At 37.5% G+C, this 26,400-nt stretch overlaps 2 protein-coding genes across 2 annotated transcripts in view; one reads left to right on the forward strand and one right to left on the reverse strand.

Annotated features, from left to right (window-relative positions):
• The window catches only part of LRRC17 (leucine rich repeat containing 17), a 32,361-nt gene extending 23,330 nt beyond the window's left edge, over nt 1-9,031 (forward strand). The window contains exons 3-4 of the mRNA XM_081244107.1: nt 4,507-4,662; nt 8,227-9,031. Of these exons, the coding sequence (XP_081100233.1) occupies nt 4,507-4,662; nt 8,227-8,624 (554 nt within the window). The 3' untranslated portion in view covers nt 8,625-9,031. The remainder of the gene's footprint in view (nt 1-4,506; nt 4,663-8,226) is intronic.
• Nucleotides 1-26,400, reverse strand: part of FBXL13 (F-box and leucine rich repeat protein 13) — a gene marked incomplete at both ends in the record, with an annotated part of 192,162 nt that overhangs the window by 109,769 nt on the left and 55,993 nt on the right. Inside the window, 2 exon segments of the mRNA XM_081244099.1 lie at nt 14,848-14,980; nt 17,439-17,534. Of these exon segments, the coding sequence (XP_081100225.1) occupies nt 14,848-14,980; nt 17,439-17,534 (229 nt within the window).

Consider the following 26,400-nt stretch of genomic DNA (forward strand, 5'->3'; position numbering starts at 1 on the left):
AGTTTGAACACTAATTAAGAATCTTTTATTTGCAATACACAGGGCCATTTATATCTCTTTACCTACCACTACCAAGCCTTCAGAGTAGTTCTGACATTGCTGACAATCAAGGTAGCCTACTAAATGAGAAATTACATGGAAAAAATTTCCCAACTTCCTCCTCAAAATCAGCAAGGTTTGGTTGGGGGAGAGGCAGTGCTTGTCAGGGGTGATAATCAAGTAAATACGATATTTGTTGAAGGTTTACCAAAAATCTCAGCAGCAAATAACCATGTGGTGCCTGGTCTAGAAATGGGGGCATTGACCAAATTTGACTTCTGGTCTGGGGAAATTTGTATTTGTGTAATATTTATCAAAGACAAACCTACTTCACATCAACATTTGCACTTCTCATTCAAGTTTAAGGTTAAAAACTAAAGAACCGTTTTTACTCATCAATACAACAAATAAGATTTTTCCATGTTTTTCTAAGCCTACTAGTAAAGGCTTTGATTTGCATTTCCTGGTATTACTTGTGGATCCTATTTTTACTCAAGTCTGCTGGTAACAATGCCAAAGTTGATTCTGCAGTTCATATTCCTCTTCCACAGGTCTGCCACATTGCTTAAGCTGGGTTTCAGGGTGTTCTCATAAGCATTTTTTCCTACCCATTTATTTGTGGTTAACCCACTTTAGCTTGTCCTACAGTGGTTGCTTGGGAGGTCTCTGTCATTCACCCTCATGTGCAGCCCAGCAGATGTGGGTTCAGCAAGCAAGTACTGATAAATAGGCTGTTTTCCAGGACCTAGGAGATACTAACTCTGGTGGCAAGCAAGACCTACAGCCCTTAATGGCTTTGTAGGACCTTGGTGAGGACTTGGGCTTTTATTCATAGTGAGATGAGAAGCAAAGGGTTCTGCCATCTGGAGGATGGCAAGCCATCTGGTAAAATGACAGGATCTCACATGTTTTAACATGATCACCTGGGCTTAGGACAATATTGGGATAATCCAGATAAGAGGTGATGGTGGCTTGGACCAATGTGGTAGCAGTGAAGGAAGAGAGGAGAGGTGGGATCCTGGGTATTTTGAAATAAAACTCTATTCCTTTTTTAAAAATCTTCTAAGAAAATGCCACAGCCATTCTCAATAATTATTCCAAATGCTAAATGTCAAGAAATTATTTCTTCTGCCTGTCCTCAAGTGTCTCTGTGGTTTTCAGTTTTTCCTGGGATATCCATCTCCTTGTTTACATGTAGTGCCCAAGAGAGAATATAGATCTCCAGTCAGGGTCTTGCTGGTCCTAAAGGGAGGATTACCTCAGCGTTGCAATATTATAATAAGTTCAAGTCTTAAAACCTTTCACCTTTCTATATGTTGGCAGACACAACTCTAGGTCAAACAAAACAATGTCTTATCAGAGGGTGGAAATAAAATCAATCCAAATTGTCGAAGCATTTTTATTACAAGAGGGCTCAATATTCCTGAATCATTAAACTCAACACATTTAATGAGCTCATTATTTCCCATATGTTAGTTAGATAACTTTGTTGCTGCCTAAGAAACTACCCCAAAACTTTGTGGCTTAAAACAACACACTTTATTATCTCACAGTTTCTGTAGGTCAGGAAACCAGACATGGGTTAGCTGGGTCCTCTACTTGAGGATCTCTCTCACAAGGCTGCAATTAGATGTGGTTTCACCTGAAGGCTCAACTGGAAAAATATCCTCTTCCAAGCTCATATGACTGCTGGTAGGATTCAGTTCCTCAAGGACTGTTGGACTGAGGGCCTGAGTTCCTTGCTGGTTGTTGGCCAGAGGCCAACCTTAATTACTTGCCATGTGAGCCTCTCCAGAATGGCAACTTGCTTCATCAAAGCCAGCAAAAGAGAGTCTGCTAGCCAGACAAAAGTCACAATTTCTTATAACCTAATTATGGAAGTGAGCTCCTATCATATTTGCTGCATTCTATTATTAGAAGCAAGTCACTAGGTTCAGCCCATACTTAAGGGGAAGAGTTTATACAAGGGCATGAATATCAGTAGAGGAGATTGTTGGATGACATTTTAGAAGCTGGCTGCCACATACCACTTATTTATTTAATGATATATTAGGCACTGTTCTAAACTTCTCTCAGGAAGCTTCCATGGCAAGGAGGGTGCAAAAATGAAAAAAATCAGTAAGATGTACACTGTGCCTGATGCTGATAACTGCCATTGAGAAAAAGCAGGAAATGGTATTAGCATTGCTGTTGTTGCCTACTTGAAAGCAGGGAGATGTCATTTTAAATACAGAGCCAGAAAGGTCTTATGGCCATTCCAATATATTGACCCCCACCCCAGTTGCTCCCCAATCCCCACTTAACCCTACGTGACAAGCTTGAGGATTCTAAGCAGAAGGAACAGCATAAGTGAAGCAGAAAGGTACCATGAATAGGCAGCAGAGCATAGTTATTAGAAGCATAGTTCTGGGGGCTAGCATGTCTGTGTTTAAATCCTAGAGTGTGTATTAAACGTAAAATAGATAACTAGTGGGAAGCAGCCACATAGCACAGGGAGACCAGCTTGGTGCTTTGTGACCACCTATATGGGTGGGATAGGGAGGGTGGGAGGGAGGGAGATGCAAGAGGGAGGGGATATGGGGACATACGTATATGTATAACTGATTCACTTTGTTATAAAGCAGAAACTAACACATCATTGTAAAGCAATTATACTCCAATAAAGATGTTAAAAAAAAAACCCACTCAAGGCAGAGATACAGCAGCAAAATTGTCAGCTGCTTCCCTTTATACCTGCTGAGCCTGAGTGTTATTAAAAAAAAAAAAAATCCTAGAGAGTGACTATGGGCAAGTTGTGACTCAGTTTCTTCATCTGTAAAATGGGGATAATGTACTTAGCTCATAGGGTTCTTGTCACATAATACTTGTTAGGGCACCTAGAAAAAGTTCTTGTACATAGGTACTAAGATACCAGATCCTATCAAGAAGAAAAAGCAAATTTAACAGTAATAAGTATACCAAAGAAGGAACTACCAATACCATCCCATTAACCATGGATTCTGAGCTGTTAAAAGAAGGGGGGATATAAGACTGAGTCTTTATGAAAGTAAACATACTATGAGTTAAGAAATCATATATACCAGAAGGGGTTTTAAAAAGATATTTGGAAAAAATTATCAGTAAGTCAATTATTCTTTAGCAAAAAGGGAATTATGGATAAATGGATACCACCTTTCATAAACTTACTGTACCTAGTTCAAGGAATTCCTACTTATTCAGAAAGTCTTTGGGTCATGCTGTTTCTCAGGTGTGAACTAATCTGGACATTTTATTTGTTGCTTCTAATTTTCTTTTGTCTGAACAGCTTTGTTTCTCTTCACAGGCTTCACTTGCCCTACTTAAAATTGAATAAAACCTCTTCAGAATATTTTGCTAAAGCTTAAAAGAAAGGGCAAGTATTATGCTAAAATATAAAATAAACACACTTTATAGTATTTTAAAGCATGATTTAAAGACAAATATAAATAGTAAGAGATAAATTAGGTGAAACTTGATTTCCTATTAACCAATGAAAAATAACCGGACTCCTCTTCCAGAGGCTTTTTTGTAGTAGTAGTCATTGTCGTCTCAGCAGTAGTAGTAGTAGTAGCAGCAGCAGCAGCAGTAGTAGTAGTAGTAGTAGTAGTAGTAGTAGTAGTAGTAGTAGTAGTAGTAGTAGTAGTAGTAGTAATAGCAGCAGCACTATTGTTATTACTGTTTTTCCTGAGGAGTCCAGTTACTTCAGTACCTTGGGAAGAGTCAGGGAGGAGTGGTGGAGTATAAATTAAGTCACAAGGATTCAGGGAATAAGTGGGTGATGAGGAAGCAGGGGGAGCAAATGAGGACTATTCTTCCTGCAATTTTAGCATCCAAGGAAAGGAGAAATAAGGTAACAGCCTGAGGGTCATCAAGGTCGAGGGCTTTTTGTTTCTTTCTTAGGATGGCAAGATCTGAGCTTATTTGTTGACAGAAGGAGTCTGAGGAGAGGGATAAAAGGAAGATGCAACAAAGAGGCAATAATTAATAGTGAAAGCTCTTCAAGGAGTGGGAAGGGAATGGGAGGAGATGCAGGTAGAGTGGTTTGATTTGTGGGTTTCATTTTGTTTCAGCTTTCTGTTTTTAAGAGTGTCCCAGGTGATTCTAACAGGCGGCCAGGCTTGAGCCCCACCACCCCGCCTGATGCCCAGCCAGCTGAGCTGCACTGCCTGCTGTCCTGCTCTTGATTTCTTGCCGCCTCTAGGACGTTTCTCAGAACAGTTCAGCAAGGAGTGATATCTGCTCCTCTAAGTGTGATGCACTTGGTTCTCTGGGCTTTGGTGGAATTTAGCATATTCTGAGGCTTGTTCATATAGTAATGTTCTTCGGCTTTAGATGGGATATCCTTTTCCCCTTCAAGAGCTGACTCTTCAGTCACACACGGATAAGAGTGATAGAGCAAATGGGGGCAAGAGGAGAGCTTGATAACCTGAACATTTTAATTTTTTCCAGAGTTGAAGAAAGTTCCAAACAACATCCCTCCAGACATTGTTAAACTTGACTTGTCACACAACAAAATCAACCAGCTTCGACCCAAGGAGTTTGAAGATGCTCATGAGCTAAAGAAATTAAACCTCAGCAGCAACGGCATTCAATTCATAGATCCCGGTAAGTTCCACAGAATAGCCCTTTAAACAGGTGACAGGTGTTCTCTGTTTTTTTATTATGGCAACATTTATAGTAAATACAATTTAGTTTTTAAAAAACTAGTAAGAAGTTTGAATTTAAATTAAACATGATGCTTATAGTAGAACTTGCTTGGCCCTCAGAAATATTTGCCAAACTGCTGCTTTATGAAGTATGTAATAAGCAACAGTTATTCAGTTGGTCCAAATAAAAGAAGTGTTTTGTAGAATATATTTTAAAAATAAGAGTGTATGGCTAGGGCTTCCCTGGGGCACAGTGGTTAAGAATCCACCTGCCAATGCAGGGGACACGGGTTCGAGCCCTGGTCCAGGAAGATCCCACGTGCCGCGGAGCAGCTAAGCCCCTGAACCACAGCTACTGAGCCTGCGCTCTAGAGCCCACACGCAACAACTACTGAAGCCTGCACACCTAGAGCCCATGCTCCGCCACAAGAGAAGGCACCACAATGAGAAGCCCGCATACTGCAACAAAGAGTAGCCCCGGCTCACCACAACTAAAGAAAACCCGCACGCAGCAATGAAGACCCAAAGCAGCCAAAAAAAAAAAAAAAAAATAGGGTATGTGGCTAGTGGTCAATAATATGCTAAACATGTTGTGATTTTTAAAAGGAAATTCAGATCTGGCATTTTCATTGCTTTTCATTAAGTCCAAACTTATTTAAAATAAGGCTTTAACTTGTTTAAAGTAAATTTGATACAATCTGCTAAGCAGAATAAATTAAGCTCATAAAATTAAGATCTAGTGTGCTCATAAATTAAGATAAAATGTGCTTTAAAAAAAAAAAAAGATAAAATGTGCTCAAACTAGAGCCAGATGGATTTTATCTAATCCTAGATCAAGATCAATTCTCTTTTTCATCCTTCAAATCTCTTCTCCCTTTGCTAAGCAAAGCCTCTGACAAAAATGAGCATGGTAAGTTAACTCACTGAATTTTAGAAAGAACTGAGAATTACTGCAATGTTGATCAGATTTGTAACGTACATGATATTTGTGCCTTCGCAGTGCCTTCATAATTTGAAAAGCTCTGTCTTTAAAAATGTGTATTACTACTATTAATAGTACAATGTTAATGTCATAAACATTTTGAGTACAATTGTTTCTTGTTTTCTCAAAGGTAATTTAATACCATTAACAGAACATTAGGATTTTAACATTGTAGAAGTAAAAACTGAAAATGAATATTCTAGAGCTACCAAGGCATATTTTAGTATTAATAACATTTTTAAGTATTAAGAAATCATAATTTTTAAAAATTTTGAAAGGAACAGCAATATGCTACGCTCATACCTTAGCCTGTACAGATAGTGTAAACTTGGGAGTATCTTCAAATTTTGAGATCAAAAGCAATTTTCATTTTACATTGAATAAGAATACTGTAGAGATACTCTTCTCCCAAATGAAGCGGTCATTGTATTAGTGCTCAGGTCAGTCACTGGTAGTCGGTCTCCACAAAGCCAGGCCACAGGGTGAAGAATCTGGAGGTGGAGATCCTCTTTTGCTCAATGAGAACCAAAGAACTGCAAGACAAGCATGCCTGTCTCGGGTCCCTGGGCAAGTGTCTAATTTCCCCCCGGGCTCGCCTGCATGCAGCAACAAAGACCCAACGCAGCCAAAAATAAATAAATAATTTTTTAAAAAAAAAAGAAAAGAGGGCTTCCCTGGTGGTGCAGTGGTTGAGAGTCCGCCTGCCGATGCAGGGGATGCGGGTTCGTGCCCCAGTCCAGGAAGATCCCACATGCCGCGGAGCGGCTGGGCCCGTGACCCATGGCCGCTGAGCCTGCGTGTCCGGAGCCTGTGCCCCGCAACAGGAGAGGCCACAACAGTGAGAGGCCCGCGTACCGCAAAAAAAAAAAAAAAAAAAAAAAGAAAAAATTGTGAGATCATTAACTCACAAAATGTCAGCAAATCTTTGAAAATGCAGTGTCTTCAGAACTATCATTGCAAGGGCTGACCTTTTGCTCCTCCCCAGCCACCTGCTCCCCTCTCCCAATGACCCAAGTCATTGCATTGCAACAAAATAGACTTCTTTTAGGGGGAATTAAGGGTTTTGTCTGAGAACAAATAATATGAAAATAGTTAATGGTATTAGTTTGAGAGCATATTTTTCAAATTCAAAATAAGGGCAATGAGAAAAAGGTCAATGAGAAAATGTTTGAAACAGAAACAAAATATTTGAAATCAGCATTGACCTGTAAATTCTAGAGTACCTGGTCATTTTACATCAACTGAAGTAGGGATAATTTAGGTTTAGATTTCTTTACTCTCAGAGGGAGGAAAAAAGCTTTTTGTTGTCTTATTTTGTGTTATGTGTTTGATATTTGTTTTAATTATCCACCCTCCAGCAGAATTAAATACATATGAATTCAAAGCTGATAGCTACCATAGCTTGCCAAAATACAACCAGATGTCTTCAAAATGTTGATAAAAATTTTTTTGGTTTTGGGCAATACAAGAATATAATTCCTTCCCCCTGGGAAGGAAACTGGGAAACGGCTATTTTCTAGGCATTTTCAGAGTTATATCCCAGAGAGCTGTCAAATCACCCCCAAACACATTTCTCATTTTTTATGCACTTATGTCTTACATTTGAGATATTTTCCTAATTCATGCCTTTTTTGTGGCATCTTTCCAGTGAGTATTAAAAAATGCACATGAGCACAAAGTACATTTTTAGAAAGCTAACTTCAAACTGATTTTTCAAATAAAATATTGTATTCTAGTCAATTTAATCAAGGGCAAAGCTTTGTCTGAGTAAAAACATATTTCAGAATTTTGCATTTAGACACGTATACTGTTAGGGACATATAATTAAAACCGAAGTCTTCACTCAGCACAGAAATCCTCTCCACCATGGTAATAGAGAAAGAAGATGCTTTTATTATTGAATAAGCATTAAACCAGAATGTGATGTACATCACAGGCAATCTGCTAAGAGATTGCAGAAACAGAAAGAAATCTCACCCTTCGTATAGCCAAGCAGATACAACCTAATACATACGTGTTTTCAGGATAAATAATAACTAGTTCTTAAGTAAGAAGACTTTACAGCACCGTTTGTCAAACATTGTTCATTCTAACCTTACTTCGCAAGAGAGTTGGCATCTGTGTTAGCTAATTGGCTTTATCAAGAGGAAAACAAACTTCTATCTTTGTGACAAGAGGTAATTTTGTGACTTGAAAGAAGGCTCCTATCCCCCCACAGAAGCTGGGAGACAGGTGTTATCTCCCTTGATGTTTCCATTTCAAAGAGATGGCTCCCAGGTTCTTAAGAAGGACGATCCTCAGAAAGCTGAAAAAGGCCTCTTTAGTCTTCTAAAGGATATGTACACATTTCAAAGAGAAGAGAAAGTACTTGCAAGTTTTCTAAAGTAAGAACTCTGAGAAAAAGGAGGGGAGGGAAATCTTTTCCTTTATTTTCAATAGAGAGAATTAAGTCTCTTATTTTTAATTTAAATTTGTCCTTATAAGATACAGTGCACTTAACCCAATTACCCAATTGGTTTAATAAATATTTTCTGTTTCTAGCTGCTTTTTTAGGACTCACGCATTTAGAAGAGTTAGATTTATCAAACAACAGTCTGCAAAACTTTGACTATGGAGTATTAGAAGACTTGTATTTTTTGAAACTCTTGTGGCTCAGAGATAACCCTTGGAGATGTGACTACAACATCCACTACCTCTACTACTGGTTAATGCATCACTACAACGTGCACTATAATGGCCTGGAGTGCAAAATGCCCAGAGAATACAAAGGGTGGTTTGTGGGAAAATACGTTCGGAGTTACTATGAAGAATGCCCCAAAGACAAATTACCAGCGTACCCTGAAACATTTGACCAGGATACAGAAGATGATGAATGGGAAAAAATACATAAGGATCACACAGCAAAGAAACAAAGTGTAAGAATCACTATTGTGGGATAACTTAGAAATTGTTCTGGTTGCAGCTAATTTTGTATTTGCTAAACTGGTGTCGGAAAACCGCATGTTTAGATTTTGATGAACTGTTTTACCTATTTAGGCAAGGTTACCCAGCTGAAGGAAGGTTCCCTTAATTATTATTATTGTTGTCACAGTATAGTAATCGAGGGAATACTCTCATGCTGCTTGCCTGCCTCTTTGCAGAACAGCTTTTGACGGTGACTCCACACTGGTAACCTGCAGGAGTTGGGTCCTAATGATGGCGTTAGGAGGTCATAATGTTCTGTATAAATGTTTTTACTGCTTTTTGAAAATTAAAAAAAACCTGGTTCATTTTTACATGCTTTTCAAGAGCTGCTTGCGTATACCTAAAGATGATCAAAATGAAGAGATACAAATGCTTAGTAATAATAAAATGTAGTTCTCTCCCCTCTGCCCGCCAACTTTTTTTTTTTTCAGTAAGTCAGCTTATGCATTGAATAAATTTCCATTTCTGATTCCTGTGCACTCCAAAATGAGGTCCTGGTAAACCCAAATTCTCAACTACTTTTCACTGATCCTTGCAAAAAACTGTCAAGCTAGACCTGAAGGAGAATTGCCACCGGCAATAAGCCAAGAATCTGAGAATTATATTAGAGACCGCTCAGAAGATGGGACTCTCAGAAGCAGTTGTAGATGATGCGGACATGAGCTCTGAACAGGTATAAACACTAGTAAATGTGGAAACAGCACTGTTTTTTTAACAGAGTTCAGACTAGGAAGCCACCTGTCAGTGGGAAGGATCTGAGAGCCCTTCCGGCTAAACTAATATGTCAAGGAACATAAAACAGGATGAAATTAGGATTCAGGGTCAGGAGCTGGGATGAAAAAGAAGCAAACAAAAAGGGAAGTGATATCAGAAGCAACTGAGGGCAGAGGTGGTACCCAAGAGAAGCCCCATGATTTGCATTGCAGGTTAAAATTAGCTCACCTGGAGAAACAATCACCAGAAAGAGAGGAAGTGTCTGGAGACTGACCCCATCAGTTTGTATTTTGATAGTACTGTACTATTAGAAAAATAAAATGCAAAGAAATACGTACCTATCATTAGAAATACCACTTTTTCCTTTTTATGCAGATTTTCTTTTCACTGAGTTGAATGTATTTCCATTTCTTATATCAAGGTATTCATACAAAGTTTAACAACTGGTCTTATCTGATACTTGTACAAATTTCCAATGTATAGAACATGGTAAATAACAAATAGTATTGAGCATTTCTTTTTTTTTTTTTTTTTTTTGGCTGCACCATGCAGCTTGCAGGCTCTTAGTTCCCCAACCAGGAATTGAACCCAGGCCACAGCAGTGGAAGCACCAAGTCCTAACCACTGGTCCTCCAGGGAATTCCCTTGAACATTTCTTAAACACCTATTAGAGGCCAGACACTGTGCTAAGAGCTTCATGTATTCTATTTCTAATTCTCACAAGATCCCTCTGAAGTACATAATATTATCTGCCTTTTCTAGATGAGGAAACCAAGGCTTAGAATGTAGATAGCCTGGATAGAGCCACAAAGCTGGCAGGTGGCAGAGCCTGGATTCAGGTCCGCCTAAGTCCTTTCTACTGTGCAAGGCTACAGAGCATTCTAAACGTTACCTTTAGTCATGGCTGCCTCACATCAGAACTTCCAGAAACAGACACTAAAAGAATAGTAGGTGCTTTTTCTCCTGAAACACCTATGAGGGCAGGGGATAATCTTTGGGTCATGTCAGTTAATTCTATTAATATGTATAGGAAACCAAGAGGGTGGGAGGCTGGAACAATTGCTGGAGCTGGTGGTTCAGGAAATGATGCTGGATTGTAAGGTCCTAACCGCTATGCGCATTTTGTCAATGGCTTGGGTCAGGGTGGAGACTTAGAAATACTGGTTCTCAATGCAAATTCTCACATTGTTCAACATGAGGTATTGAAGGTAGCTGTTAAGTTTGAAGTGTTACCAGAGAGATGTAATAAATTCACTTATTGTTGATGAGCACTCAGAGTGGAATATTAAAGAAAACCTCCAAGATTTGATGGTGGAGAAAGCCAGGTGGGACCTCAGTGGAAGACAGAGGCACACAATGGGAATGTGAGGGTTCTGGAAAGAAATAAGGGCATTAAATCTGATTCAGAGAAAGGACCCAAGTTACTCTCTGGTTTAATTTTTGGAGGCTAGCTGGGAATTTTATTGGTTTATTTTTATATTCAGGATCATTCCCAGGGATCTATTTGAAAATAAAGCTCTGGAACACATCATGATAGAAATTGATCCAGACCATCCAAAAGTAAGTCATTTAGAATTGCTAATATCTCCCAGGGTCAAAATTTAAATACATTTTTAAAACCTTAAAATTTGCTTTTTTTTTTTGTATCAGAGTTTATATTTTTTCAGGGAAGCATAGTTGATCAGTGATGGAATTAATAATTAGATACCGGGGCTTCCCTGGTGGCGCAGTGGTTGAGAGTCCGCCTGCCGATGCAGGGGACACGGGTTCGTGCCCCGGTCTGGGAAGATCCCACATGCCGCGGAGCGGCTGGGCCCGTGAGCCATGGCCGCTGAGCCTGAGCATCCGGAGCCTGTGCTCCGCAGCAGGAGAGGCCACAACGGTGAGAGGCCCGCGTACTGCAAAAAAAAAAATAATAAAAAAAAAATAATTAGATACCTCCTCTTCTGCTAATTTCTTTTTTTAGTTAATTTTTATTGGAATATAGTTGATCTATAATGTTACGTTAGTTTCTGCTGTACAGCAAAGTGAATCAGTTATACATATACATATATCCACCCTTTCTGCCAATTTCATACTTGATTGATTAATAACTTGCCTTTGCAACTTCCTTCTGTTCAATAGGTGATGAAATTCAAGAGATTTTTTAAAAGTATATTTTATGGTAGTCAAAAATAATACAATCCTGAGATCTACATATTTGAACATAAATGTTTAAATACCACTTGAGTTTTTATCCAAATACCCAAGTGTTTTTTTTTTTCAACTAGTTCTAAGATTCTTTGATTTTTCTGAAGTAAATAAGATTTACTACAAGCTGAGTTCTCCTGAGTCCTAAGCCTGAGTCAGCTCTGACCTAATTTTTGATTATTTGGGAAATATATTTAACATTAAACAGTTCAGATTATTCATTTACTAACCATCCCCTCCTCTGGAGTTAACGCCCTGGATCAATTAAGGTCTGTTTCTGAGAAATCTGAACAAGTCTCCTGCTCTAGCAAATAGAAGCGATTCAGTAATAAGAATCTACTTGCCTAAATTCTGTGAGATGTTGGGGCTTCTTTCTGCAGGAGGTGGAGTGTTGGTGAATGATGGGGAGATGTAATATGTATCAGTCAGCAGTGTAACAAGAGAACTCCTATGAGACCATCAGCTGCCTTTTCAGCAGAAACTCTTCACGCCAGAAGGGAGTGGCATGATATTTTTAAAATGATAAAAGGAAAAAGAATAATCTACTCAAGGCTATCATTCAGATTCAAAGAAAAGATCAAGAGTTTTATAGACAAGCAAAAGCTGAAAGAAACAGGGTTTACAAGAAATGTTAAAGGGACTTCACTAAGTGGAAAAGAAAAGGCCACAACTAGAAATACAAAAATTACAAAAGGAAAAAAATCTCATCGGTAAAGGCAAATATACAGTAAAGATAGCACATCAACCACTTATAAAGCTAGTAGGAAGTTTAAAAGACAAAAGTAGTAAAATCATCTATATCAACAATAAGTAGTTAAGAGATGCACGAAACGAAAGATGTAAACTATGATGTCCAAAACAAACTTGGGGGCTTCCCTGGTGGCGCAGTGGTTGAGAGTCCTTCTGCCAATGCAGGGGACATGGGTTCATGCCCCGGTCCGGGAAGATCCCACATGCCACGGAGCGGCTGGGCCCATGAGCCATGGCCTCTGAGCCTGTGCGTCCGGAGCCTGTGCTCCGCAACGGGAGAGGCCGCAACAGTGAGAGGCCCGCGTACCGCAAAAAAAAAAAAAAAAAACTTGGGGGAGTAAAAATGCAGGGTTGTTAAAATGCATTCAAACTTAAGAGATTAGGAACTTAATCAAATATGTATAAAGATTGCTGTATATACACCTCATGGTAACCACAAACCAAAAATTTATAATAGATACACACACACAAAAAAAGAAAAAAAATCCAAACAAAACACTAAAGATAGTCATCAAATCACAAGGAGAGAGAGCAAAAGAAGAAAAAAGTAACAAATTGGTTTAAGATGGCAGACTAAGCACATGTTTCAGTTTTCCTCTCCTACCTAAATTACAAGAAATAAATGATTTGTAATCTATAATATCCTTGGAAAACAAAAAGGAATGGTCTTGGTGGATCAGAAGTTAATAGTTCCTAAAAATCCAAAGGCAGACATGACCAGATTGAATGAGGAACATGCATAAGATGGCTACTGTAAAAGATGGAGAAGCATTATATCTTTATGAAGCGTGTGTCCCAGAAATTAAAAGATATAATAATATTAACACCATTCTCTTTAACAATATGAGAAAAGGACTCAAGAACAAGACAAGATGGCTACATATCCTTGCTACTGAAAAAAAGAAGTAAAAGATACAAGAATAGGAATGAATGGAAATAAAACTGTTAGTATTTCCAGATGACATGATAGGCCACCTAGAAAACCTAAAAGGTTCAACCAACAAACTTAAAACCAAGAAGATGGTTTAATACATGATCGGGTAAAATAACATCATATATAAAGCTACTGCTTTCTTCAGCACCAGCAATCACCAATTAGAATTATTCCATTTTGTATTTTTTCTTTTTTCAATGAAAAAAATATTACAGTTAACAGTTGAGAACCCTTGTGAACCTCTTCCCCATTTCATTCAACCCTCTCCACCTCAGAGGTAACCACTATCTTGCATTTGGGGTTTTTGATTCCCATGCATGCTTTTTATATTTTACTGTGTGTGTGTGTATGTACAAGTGCCCTTGAATACATAGTATTGAAATTATTTCCACATATAAAGTATATAGTATTATTTTACACATTGAAAAGTTGTATACAAATGGTATTAGATTATATATATCATTCTGCAACTTGCTTTTGCCCATTAATATCTTTAGACTCATCCATGTTGATATTTACATGTGTTTAGGGCATTCTTTCTCATTATCTGAAGTCAACATGGATGTATACTTTTTGAAATCTATTTTTTCTCTCATTTCCAGAAATACATATGGAAACTTAAAAATGTACCTCAAAGGACATAGGGGTTAATGCAATGGGCTGAATGTGTTCCCCCACAATTCATATGTTGGAATCCTAACCCCCAGTGTGATGGTATTAGGAGGTGGGGCCTTTGGGATGTAATTAAGGTGGAACTCTCATGAATAGGATTTGTGCCCTTACACAAGGGATTCCAGAGAGCGCTCTCTCCTGCTCTCTACAATGTGAGGATACAGGGAGAAGACGGAAGTCCATGACCCAGAACAGGGCCCTTACTAGAGCCCAGCCACGTTGGCACCCTGATCTTGGACTTTCAGCCTCTAGAACTATAAGAAATAAGTTTTTGTGGTTTATAAACCACCCAGCCAAAATGGAACTTTATTATAGCAGCCTGAACTAAGACAATTAAATACAGACTTCACAAAACAGCTTGGAAAAAACTGGAAATAACCTCAATGTCCATCAATAGGAAGAAAGTTAAATAAGTTACAGTATAGCCATAGTATGGGAAAATAACTTAGTAGTTCTATATGTACTGACATGAAAAGATTTCCAAGACATAATAGAAAATATAAGTATGATCCCTTTAATGTTAAAAATTAAAATTGTGTGTTTTTAATCACAAATACATAAATGTATTTTAGAAAAACAAAGACTGATAATGTTGAGTACCATGGGGTAAGTGAATGGGTTTGAGGGAGACGAAGGTAGATTTCTGCTTCTACCGTCTATTGTTAGAATTTCTTTAATGAGAAGTTCTTATATTGTGTTTTATTAGTGGATAAACTAATGACATATAGATAGAAAAATGTTAGACAAAAAAAAAAAAAAGCAGTCAATAAGAATGACCAAAGGACCAACTCCCAAGGCATACAATCCAGCAAGAGCTGGCTATATTATAGGACTTTTAAATAGTTTTAATAGGCATTCTTATGGCCTAAGGTGGTAATTGAAGTTTCCATTTTAAAATACAGGAAAGCAAGACAAACAGTTGTAATGAACATACTTACTGATAGATCTCAAAGTTTTCAATCGGAGAACACAACCACGAAAATTCAAGCACAGCACATTTAGACGCCACCTTTGCAAAGTAGACACTATGTGTTTATCTGTGATTATATTTTTTACTGCGGAAAAATCAATCTGAAAAGGATAAACAAAAACATTAAGAAATGAGAGATCTTTTGCATGTAAAACTTTAAAAATATTTTTAAAGCATCAAAGAACTACAATTTCTTCATCTCACCACTCTTTTTTTTTTTTTTTGGTTTGGGTTTTCTGTGGTCATTCCCAGGTTTAATTACAAATAGATTTTTTTTTCATGGTCATTCCTAGGTTTAATTAAAAACAGATTCCAAATGTCCAGTCCAGGTTGACAGCTGGGAGGGCAGGGGTCTCACATCCACCCCTCAACAGAGTCAACTGTCTTAGAGTGGCCTGGATGCCCCCCTATAATTCCAGGTGAGCCCCAAGGCTTCCCCCTTCTTCAGTGTCAGTGAACCCTCCTGGGTTCATCATTAATGTGTGCCTGCTTCTTTTTTCATGAGCACAAACTATACATTGAGTCCTTGACTACGGGAAAGACAATTTAGAGTGTGTGGTCTGTAATGGCCTTTTCATAACTCATAATTTGAAGGGGATAGTTCTAGAGAAAAGGAAAGATGACCTGAGTGTACCTGGCTGATTATATGTAAAACTGAAGAGCACAGAGGTTTAGTGAGCTCCGAATGGCCAGGGCTGGTTGATAAACAATTGCATAGTATTTTTTAAATTGAAGTATAGTTGATAATAATAACATAGTATTAATACTGTCTTTCAGCTAAAAGGTTAAGTATATGAACATTCACTTTCTCATTGCCTTCTGAACAAAACTATTCTTTGTGCTAAAATGTTTGTTATAGTTGCGCCACATTTGAGCACTCACAAATAAAGGAAAAAATAACAGCAAATGAAGGACAACGCATAACTGAGGAAAGAGAAATTTGCTGAACATAAAGCAGCTTAACTTCCTATCCTGGCTTTGTTCTTCACTGCCATATGCTCATATTTTCTTCATCTTTACCCAGTGAAGTCTTGGCAGAAGAGCTGGCTTTTTCTTCCAGTTTTCTGCAAGATTTGTCCTGATTTTAATATTTTACATATTCTTTCTCTTCCAGATCATTTGGATTTATTTATTTTTCTTCTTTATGGGTTTTCCAAAGGAAAAGGTAACACCTAATCTGTCACATAAGTAAGAGATTTATTACTTTAAATCAGTGGTTCTTAGTGTGGTCCTGGGACCAGCAGCATCAGCACCACCCAGGAACTTGTTGGAAATGCAAATTCTCAAGCCCGACCCCAGACCTACTAAGTCAGAAACTCTGGGGGTGGCAACCATCAATCTGTCTTAACAATCCCTTCAGATGATTCTAATGCATTCTAAAGCTTAAGAATCACTGCCTTCAACTAAAAATACATCTACGACAGGAATACTAAATTTGGTAGCTAAGAGGGGTTAACTAAGACAGAAGCACGTTTTCTTATTGCCGTTGCTGCATAAGGTCAGAGTAGAGCAGTATAGCCAAGAATGGGGTGGTGTTCTGATGAGATGTAAAGATTCTGAGTTGACTTACGGAGCTAGAGTCCCTGTACCTTGTCAACTCCTCTTAGTTTCTTTGTCAAAGTTTCTGCAGAATGACCCCGACCACCTATTCATAGATCAGTCTGAGCACATGATATCATTTGTCCTTCACTCAATAGCAATTAAGGAGGGGTGGTGAAGCCAGCTATTGACTGGACTTAGGCAACAAGGAAAATGTTACTACTCCAACATTTGTTGATGGCATAAATGATCACAGTTGTTAAGATTAAATCAATCAACCAAGAAAAAGAAAAGAAAGGTCATCAGGGATAACACATGCTTATTTTCTGTTGTTGGCTAAGACCTACCACCCAATGTCTCTTTGGAATGAAAAATATAAGCTTGTTCTAGTTTATGAGAATAGTACAAAAATAGTGCAATGACAAGAACAGTACAGAGGCATGAGCCTAGGAGTCTGCATTAGAAACTTCCTGAGTGTGTGTGTGTACATGTGCATGCAAATACACTAAGAATTATCAAATAAGCTTTGCTTACATGTTATATATTTTAGCCCTATTTCATGCTCAGTAATTTTTTCCTTTACTCCATATTTTGTGCTGCTTTGTTGTATTTTTTGAACCAACAATAATAGCTAATATTTATTGAGTGCTGCCTACATGCCAGGCTCTACAGTAAGCACCTTGCTTGCATTTTCTCAATATATCTCTGGAGCTCCTTGAGTAAGGCAATGTTAAGCTTAACTCAGATATAATGGAGCTTTGTTTCAATCCAAAAATAATATTCAATTTATTTCTGTCATGTAAATTAGAAAATACTCATATTGAATCTCTTCAAATAACATTTTTTTATCTTGTCCTTCAGTCTTGTGCCTGGACAAAAGAGAAACAAATGCACCTACTTTTTGTGGCCCCATGTTGTGGAGCAGGGAAGAAGGTATTCCCCATTACAGGTGGCTTTATAGCAGTCTCTTCTCCTTTGAGAACTAGAATAAAGACATAGCTTCAGGTCGTGTCTACTTACACCATTCCACAATGAGCTCATTTGTGTCATCAACAACCAGGAGCGATTAACTTGACCACATATTACCACATCTCTTAAACTGAGGTAGGAGAAAACCTAAACACAAAGAAAAACATTCACGATTTTGAAAAAATATGGGAATTTTGATCTAACTCTTTAATTTACCATTTTGTGTGAGTGTGTGTGTGTGTGTGTGTGTATATATAATGGTAATGTAATCTGTATATTGTAGCAGGGGTTTATGTGCTTGAATTTTATCTGAAGTTAGGAATTTTATCTAGAGTTCTAGAACTTATCTGATGCTGCCTTTGATATAATGTGATCAAATTGATAGCTGCAGAAGGATGGTGAGGAAGATAGATAGATTTATTTTATTTTCTGAGTGAAAGTGGTATTCTGCTAGAAAGTGAATAATTTCCCTAAATAGTAGCTGGTACTACATAGAAAGCATTCAATAATTATTTGCTGAACTGGATTCTTTTTAAAGTTATAGGATTCCTGGGAAAGATCAATAAACCCACTTTGGCTTCTATTTCTAGAATACTGGTAGACTAGAAAATCTGGAAATCCTCTTGATACAAAACATCAGTAAATGCTAAAACAAACATTTTTAAAAATATTTCCTTTTTAAATTTTTTAAAATTTCAGCTTTATTGAGGTATATTGACATAAAATTGTAAGATATTTAAAGTGTACATCATAGTGAGTTGATTTATGTACACATTGTAAAAGGATTCCCCCATCTAGTTAAATTAAACATATCCAACATCTCACATACTTATCTTTATTTATTTTTATGAGAACATTTAAATTCTACTCTGTTAGCAAATTTCAATTATACAACACAGTGTTATCAACCATAGTCATTATTTAGATTACTTTTAATCTAAAGTGTATTAGATTATTTATCTCCATGTATTACTTTAGATTCTCAGACCTTATTCATCTTATAGCTGAAAGTTTATACCCTTTTTCCAAACTCCCTATTTCCCCTACCCCATAACCCCTAATAATGACTTTTCTACTCTCTAAAACAAACATTTGTTTTTAAAAAATAACTGAGTTTTCAAGAAAGTAAGGAAAATACCCAGGGCCCCAGTCTTTGTAAACCCAGACGCACACTAAGATATCCATGCCATAGTTGCTTGGGATGGGAGAACGGTGGAGGTGGTTGCTGCTTTTCATAACAAATAAGTTCAGATTTTACTGGCCATGCAGGGACAGAAAAAGTTACCAGGCTTATACAAAGCTGGAGGTCATAACTGAGTCAGAGAGAGAAAGAGAAGGAGACAGAGAAAGGGAGAGAGACAGAGAAATCCAGGATTATAAAAAAGAGAGATGTAAAAACAAAACAAAAAACTGCTATTGACAGGAGAAAAACTAAAGTACCTAGCCTGGGATGAAAAAAATTTCCCAAAGAATTTGTAACCAAAGACCACTTATTGTGTGCATTGGAATTTGAATTTTAATTATTTGTGGAATCTAACGTGAATTTATTACCTTTGTAATTGTATTTGATACATTAACATGAAAAGAGTTTTCAACTTGGTAGTAACTATGGGGCATTTGGCAGAAATGAATACCCTCTCTCTAAAGAAACACACCCTCAAACCTGGCCTTGTAGAATTCCTACAGATTAAGCCACAACAAAATGAGCTCTCAATAAAAATTACAAAACACAGGAAGGAAAAAAAGTCCAATAAGAGTCAACAACAGAAAAACAATAACTTCATGAATAAAATTGTCAGTAATCATGAAAACATTAAGGTGATGAAGACAAAAAAATTCTTGAGAAAAGCTGTTGTTGGGCAGATTTATAAAGAAACCAAATAAAATTCATGGCAGTTAAAAACATAATGATTGAAACTAAAAACTCAACAGATGAGTTAAATAGCAGAAGAAACCCAGCTAATACAAGAAATAGCAAACTGGATGATGTATAATGAAATTACACAGGATAAAGCACAGAGAGATAAAGAGATGGAAAATATAAAGGAGGCTAAGAGACACATTATATAACATAAAAAGGTCCAATATTTTATATATCTTTATAGAACTTCCAGAAGGAAGGAACAGAGCAAATGGAATCAAAGCAAACTCAAAAATATTACAGACAAAAATGCTTTAGAAGTGATGAAAAGCAACAATTCTCAGACTTAAGAAGCACAAGAAATCCCAAACAGGATAATCAAGATACTATGGGTTTGTAGTGAAATTGCAAAAGACCATAAGCAAAGGAAAACCTTAAATGCAGCCGGAGACAGATTACATACAAAAGAATGTCACTTAGCAGTCGCAGAAAGCATAGTCAGCAGAAAATACTTACCAATCTCAGATACCACATGCAAGTAAATTACAACTCAAGGATGAGTATTAAGTAAAGACACTCTATGACAAAGACTGAGAGAGTTTGCCTCCAATAGACCCATCACAAAACAACTTCTAAAGGACACTGAAATCAGAGGAAAGGAGTGAGATGAAATAGTAATGATGGGCAAAGAAATTTAATAAGCATAAGGGTAAACCCAGCAACCTTATAAAAACATATAAGGGGGCTTCCCTGGTGGCGCAGTGGTTAAGAGTCCGCCTGCTGATGCAGGGGACATGGGTTCGTGCCCCGGTCCGGGAGGATCCCACATGCCGCAGAGCGGCTGGGCCTGTGAGCCATGGCTACTGAGTCTGCACGTCTGGAGCCTGTGCTCCGCAACAGGAGAGGCCACAACAGTGAGAGGCCCGCGTACCGCAAAAAAAAAAAACAAACAAAAAAAACATATAAGGATGATGACACGTGGGAGTACAAAAAACAAGGGACAAAACTGCTGGAATATATTCATATTCTAAGACTGGAGAAAGTAATCAGAATTTAAATGTTCTAAATTCCATTAATTAGGAAGAAAATATAGCTATTAATTTACTTTAGGCTTTATTAAGGTAAATGCACATGTCAAAAATATTTAAGAGAAGCCACCGAAATAGTGGAAATAGAATGGATATCTTCTAACACATGAAAATGGGGACAAGGGGGTAGCTTTTAAAATTCAATAAATAAAGGCAGGAAAGGACAAAACAGAAGCACACAAAAGAGAATAAATAATATAAAATAAGATGAGAAAAATGAATCTAAGTATATCTAATAATAATAAATTTAACAAAATTCACTGCTTGGAAGACAAAGATTATCCCTAATAATGCTTTTGCTTTAAAGTTTTCCCCTCTGATATCAATATAGCTATCAAATTTCCTTTCAGTTGTGTTCATCTTGTTCAGTATTGTATTTTAGGTGGATTTTTAAAATTTGTCTGATAAAGAGGGTCACTACATTATAATTAAAGAAAACAATTCAAATAGTTTACTAAATATATATACTAATTCTAAATGAAAGTATCCAGTAGTATAGCTGCAAAGATACAAGGAAAAATTGACAGATCCCAATCATGATGAAAGATTATATCAGAACTCTCAATTGTTGATAAATCAGTGTGAGGAAATAAAAATCTTTCCTAGATTCCTCAATGCTCCTGTAAAAAGCTCTAGCCTCTGGAGACAGAAATCTATATGATAAAAAGGTAATGTTTTGTCTTCACTTCCTCTATAAACATTTTACTTTCCACATACTGTGGAGATTAGATCTGTAGCTTTCTGTCTAGTTAATTTCTCTGATCTAAAAGGATAATAAAACTTCTCTTTTCTCCCCAAGAAGGTCAAATGTGTATAATCTGGCCTAGTTCCCTAGGTCAAGCTCCCAAGATGTCAGGAAGATCCCTAATAATTTACATTCAAGGAGATATGTGTTGCAGGACCTGGGAGACATCTATAGATCATAAAAGCTAGAGACACTGGTGCTTATCTGGCCCTTGGAGAGATGTATTTACAAGGAGTCCTACCTCCCTCTTTTACTTACAAGGACCCTTGTGATTACGTTGGATCCACCCAGATAAACAAGGATAATATCACCATCTCAAGATCTTTAACTTGAGTCTGCAAAGACTTTTGCCATGTATTCACAGGTTCTGAGGATTGGGGTGGGGGTGGGGGGCGGGTAGCACGGGGGACTATTATTCTGCCTATCAAACTATGTAAGGAAATGATAAACATTTAATTTAAGAGAGCAGTTACCTTTTTTTTTTTTAAGATCTTTATTGGAGTATAATTGCTTTACAATGTTGTGTTCGTTTCTGCTGTATCACAAAGTGAGTCAGCTATACATATACATATATCCCCATATCTCCTCCCTCTTGCGTCTTCCTCCCACCCCCCCATCCCACCCCTCTAGGTGGTCATAAAGCACCGAGCTGGTTTCCCTGTGCTATGTGGCTGCTTCCCACTAGCTATCTATTTTACATTTGGTAGTGTATATATGTCCGTGCCACTCTCTCACTTGATCCCAGCTTACCCTTCCCCCTCCCTGTGTCCTCAAGTTCATTCTCTACATCTGTGTCTTTATTCCTGTCCTGCACCTATGTTCTTCAGAACCATTTTTTTTTTTAGATTCCATATATACATGTTGGCATGCAGTATTTGTTTTTCTCTTTCTGACTTACTCTGTATGACAGACTCTAGGTCCATCCACCTCACTACAAATAACTCAATTTCATTTCTTTTTATGGCTGAGAAATATTCCATCGTATATATGTGCCACATCTTCTTTATCCATTCTTCTGTCGATGGACACTTAGGTTACTTCCATGTCCTGGCTATCGTAAATAGAGCTGCAGTGAACATTGTGGTACATGACTCTTATTGAATTATGGTCTTCTCAGGGTATATGCCCAGTAGTGGGATTGCTAGGTCATATGGTAGTTCTATTTGTAGTTTTTTAAGGAACCTCCATACTGTTCTCCATAGTGGCTGTATCAATTTACATTCCCACCAACAGTGCAAGAGGGTTCCCTTTTCTCCACACCCTTTCCAGCATTTACGTGTTTGTAGATTTTTTGATGATGGCCATTCTGACCATTGTGAGGTGATACCTCATTGTAGTTTTGATTTGCATTTCTCTGATGATTAGTGATGTTGAGCATCCTTTCATGTGTTTGTTGGCAGTCTGTATATCTTCTTTGGAGAAATGTCTATTTAGGTCTTCTGCCCATTTTTGGATTGGGTTTTTTGTTTTTTTGATATGGAGCTGCATGAGTTGCTGCTGCTTGTATATTTTGGAGATTAATCCTTTGTCAGTTGCTTCGTTTGCAAATATTTTCTCCCATTCTGAGGGTTGTCTTTTTGTCTTGTTTATGGTTTCCTTTGTTGTGCAAAAGCTTTGAAGTTTCATTAAGTCCCATCTGTTTATTTTTGTTTTTGTTTCCATTGCTCTAGGAGGTGGGTCACGAAAGATCTTGGTGTGATTTATGTCATAGAGTGTTCTGCCTGTGTTTTCCTCTAAGAGTTTTATAGTGTCTGGCCTTACATTTAGGTCTTTAATCCATTTTGAGTTTATTTTTGTGTGTGTAAGAGAGCAGTTACTTCTGAGAGAGGGGGAAAAATGCAGTTAGAGAGGCTTTGATTGTATTTGTTAAGTTTTATTTCTTAAACTGAGTAGTGATTACACATGTTCATTACATTATATTTCTTTTCATGCCTAAAATATTTTATTTTAAAAACCTCACTTTTGAATAAAGTACCCAGGAATAAATTTAACTAAGGAGGTGGAAGACTAGTACACTGAAATTTCTTTCTTTACTGAAAGAAATTAAAGAAGACCTAAATAAATGGAAAAATATCCCAAGTTAATAGATTGGAAGACATAACAACAATAACAATAAAATAAATTTAATTAGACCTTGAAATTTGCCTATGAATAAACACCAAAAACAAACAAACAAACCCACAGGCTCAAAGAGTTTACAAGACTATTCTATCAAATATCCAAGGAATAGGTAATACTAACACGAATAATATTAAGATGTCAGTACTACCCAAAGTGATCTACAAATTCAGTATAATCCCTATCAAAATGCCAGTGGTCCTTTTTTTTTCCCCAGAAACACAGAAAAGCCAATCCTCAAATTCATATGGAATTGCAAGGGGCCCCAAGTAGCTAAAACAATTTTGAAAAAGAAAAGCAAATTTAAAGGAGACACACTTCCCAATTTTGAAACTTATTGCAAAGCTACAGTAATCAAAACTGCATTGTACTGGCATAAGGATAGGTAAATAGACTGTTGTAGTAGAATTAAGAGCATAAAAATAAACCAATACATCTATGGTCAATTGATTTTTGCAAGGATGCCAAGAACATTCAATGTGTCAGGAACAGTCTCTTCAACAAACAGTGCTGGGACAACTGGATATCAAAATGCAGAAGAATAAATTTTGGACCTCCTACCTCACATCATACACAAGATTTACTCAAAATGGATCAATAACCTAAATATAAGGCTAAAATCTATAAAACTCTTAGAAGAGAACATAGGGGTAAATCTCCATGACCTTGGGCTTGGCAATGGACTCTTAGATATGACAACAAAAGCATGAGCAATAAAGGAAAAAATAAGTTAGGATTCATCAAAGTTTAAAACTTCTGTGCATCAAATGACTTTATTAGAAAGTAAAAACTCTACCTATTGTCTGTATGTGCTGCAAAGGGAAAAAATGTGCCACAAATTGTCAGTCATTGAAATGGCCTAGAAGTACTGGAAAGGTATTATGGTCAATCAGATGGCCTGAAAAGTGTACCTGTACAGTTTTGCACATATACTATACTTGAGGAGGTATTATAATAGACAGGGTTTATGCCCAGGGGTAAAAGCAACCTAGAAAAGAGAAGTAGCAGCACAGAATGGCAGTAAAAGTGTAGGGCCAAATTTCTGAGACACTAAGCAATGTGAGAACAAGTGACTTGTGTAAGAGTTGGGTAAGAACAACTTGAAGTAAGAGGGGGCCAGAAAGCAAAGCCCTAAGGGTAGCAAACTGTAATAGAACTAATGAAGACATAAAGTCACTGAAGAGAGCACCTCTGAGTCTCCTCAACACACAAGGAAATGGACACGCCACTGCTCAGGGTGGATTGAGCCTTTATTCCAGAGTCACTGCTACTCCTTGGAAGGTTACTGTCTTAGTTTCCCAAGGCTGCTGTAACAAATTATCACAAACTCTGTGGCTTAAAACAACAGAAAAGGGTACAAGTCTGAAATCACAGTGTTGGCAGGGCCATGCTCCCTCTGAAGGCTCTAGAGGTGGCTCCCTCCTTGCCTCATTCTAGCTTCTGCTGTTTGCTGGCATTCCTTGGCATTCCTTGGCTCATAGCTACATCACTCCCATCTTTTTCACATGGCCTTCTTCCCTCCTGCGTGTTTCTGTGTATCTGGATCTCCCTCTCCTTTCTTTTATGAAGAAACCAGTCATTAGATTTAAGACCCACCCTAATCCAGCGTGATGTTTTCTTAGCTAATTACATCTATTTTCAAACAAGGTCACATTCTGAGGCTCTGGTTGGACATGAATTTTGGAGCGATACTACTCATTTCAATTACCTAACTTCCCTGAGTCCATTTCCATATCTGCAAAATGAGGGTCTTTGATGAGCAAATCTCCCATAGCCTCTTCCATACTGAAAATTTTATGATTACTGTTGTGATTCATGGCCAGATAGTTAAAACTAGACTTCTAATTGTATTGCCATTGTGTGATCTTTAATGTTAAGTTTAAAAGGTTGATTTTTCCCATATCATGTAATTAAATTACTTTTAAATGAGAAATCTAACAGAATATTAATTATAACCAAAAGAAAGTCCATTTCTAACTGGATTGTACCCATCATCCAGGTGCAAATTCTTGCATAAATGGAGACAGACTTTTATATGAAAGGCATTCCTGCATTCTTGTCTACCTAGTAGAAAAGCAAGGGGCTAATAGAAAAAGACCATATAATGCCATTTCCGATATGTGGTATTAATTTATTCACTAGTTCATTTAACACTTATTGTTAAGCACCTGCTCTATGACAATCATACCTCACTAATCCTATAGAACATTACCCAGAAATATTTAAGAGGCAGGTTTTCCACATCTCAGTGTGGAATAAATTTTTGTAAAGAATTTAAGTGCAATTACCATAAACTTACACTTTCTCCTAGGGAGTCATGCCATTGTTGTGCAATACATATTGAGAGTTCTAAAACATTCATATGCGTTTATACTTGGAAAAACGGAAAATAACTCCACAAGGAACAGGGGCTGTTGCCAACATGGAAACCTGGGAAGAACATCAGGGCAGGTGAGTGTGGATTTCTAATTCAATTCCATAGAAAATTATTGTGTGGTTATTCTATGCAAGGGATTCTAACAACAACAGCAAAAAAAACTGACAAGATGTGACAGAGAATAAAAAGCGAAGTTTTAAGAAAACTTAATACCATGAAACTATATATAAGTATCAAGTATGAGGCTATTCAGTCTTCCTATTTTATATGTATCAGTCAGTACCCACTATGTGCCAGGTGGAGTTGGGATCTTTAGGAGAAGAAAGAACATCTAGTGGTCGTGAAAACATAGTGAGGTGAGCTAGAGAAATGAAAGCCCATATCACAAGGGAATTGGAGGGATGTAACAAAGAAGACAAAATAGGAGAGAAGAACCTTGCACCCCTAGTAGGGGGAGAACAAAAGAAAAAGAATTCACAAGTTCAAGGAAGCCTGCTTTGCCCCTAAGAACTCAAAAAACAGGTGCTGGTGGTATATGATCCCAGCTAAGGAATATGGCAGCAGCTGGAAGAAGAGTCTACCTAGAGTCTGAGACCTTTCACACTTAATGCCCACTCCTCACTCCTCCTGACTCATGTGGTAATGAATGACACGTGCAAGAGACCAGGAATGGTTCTTGGGTCGGGGAGACTATGAAATGCTGACAGTAAGCTGAAGCACCAGGTGTACAACAGATATTTTCATTTTGACCTCAAATGATAGAACTAGGATCCCTGGGGGGAAATCAATCGCTGACAGATTTCAGCTTTATGTAAGGAAAGTCC

The sequence above is a fragment of the Mesoplodon bidens genome, assembly GCF_964165515.1.
Source record: "Mesoplodon bidens genome assembly, chromosome: 9".
Lineage (NCBI taxonomy): Eukaryota > Metazoa > Chordata > Mammalia > Artiodactyla > Ziphiidae > Mesoplodon > Mesoplodon bidens.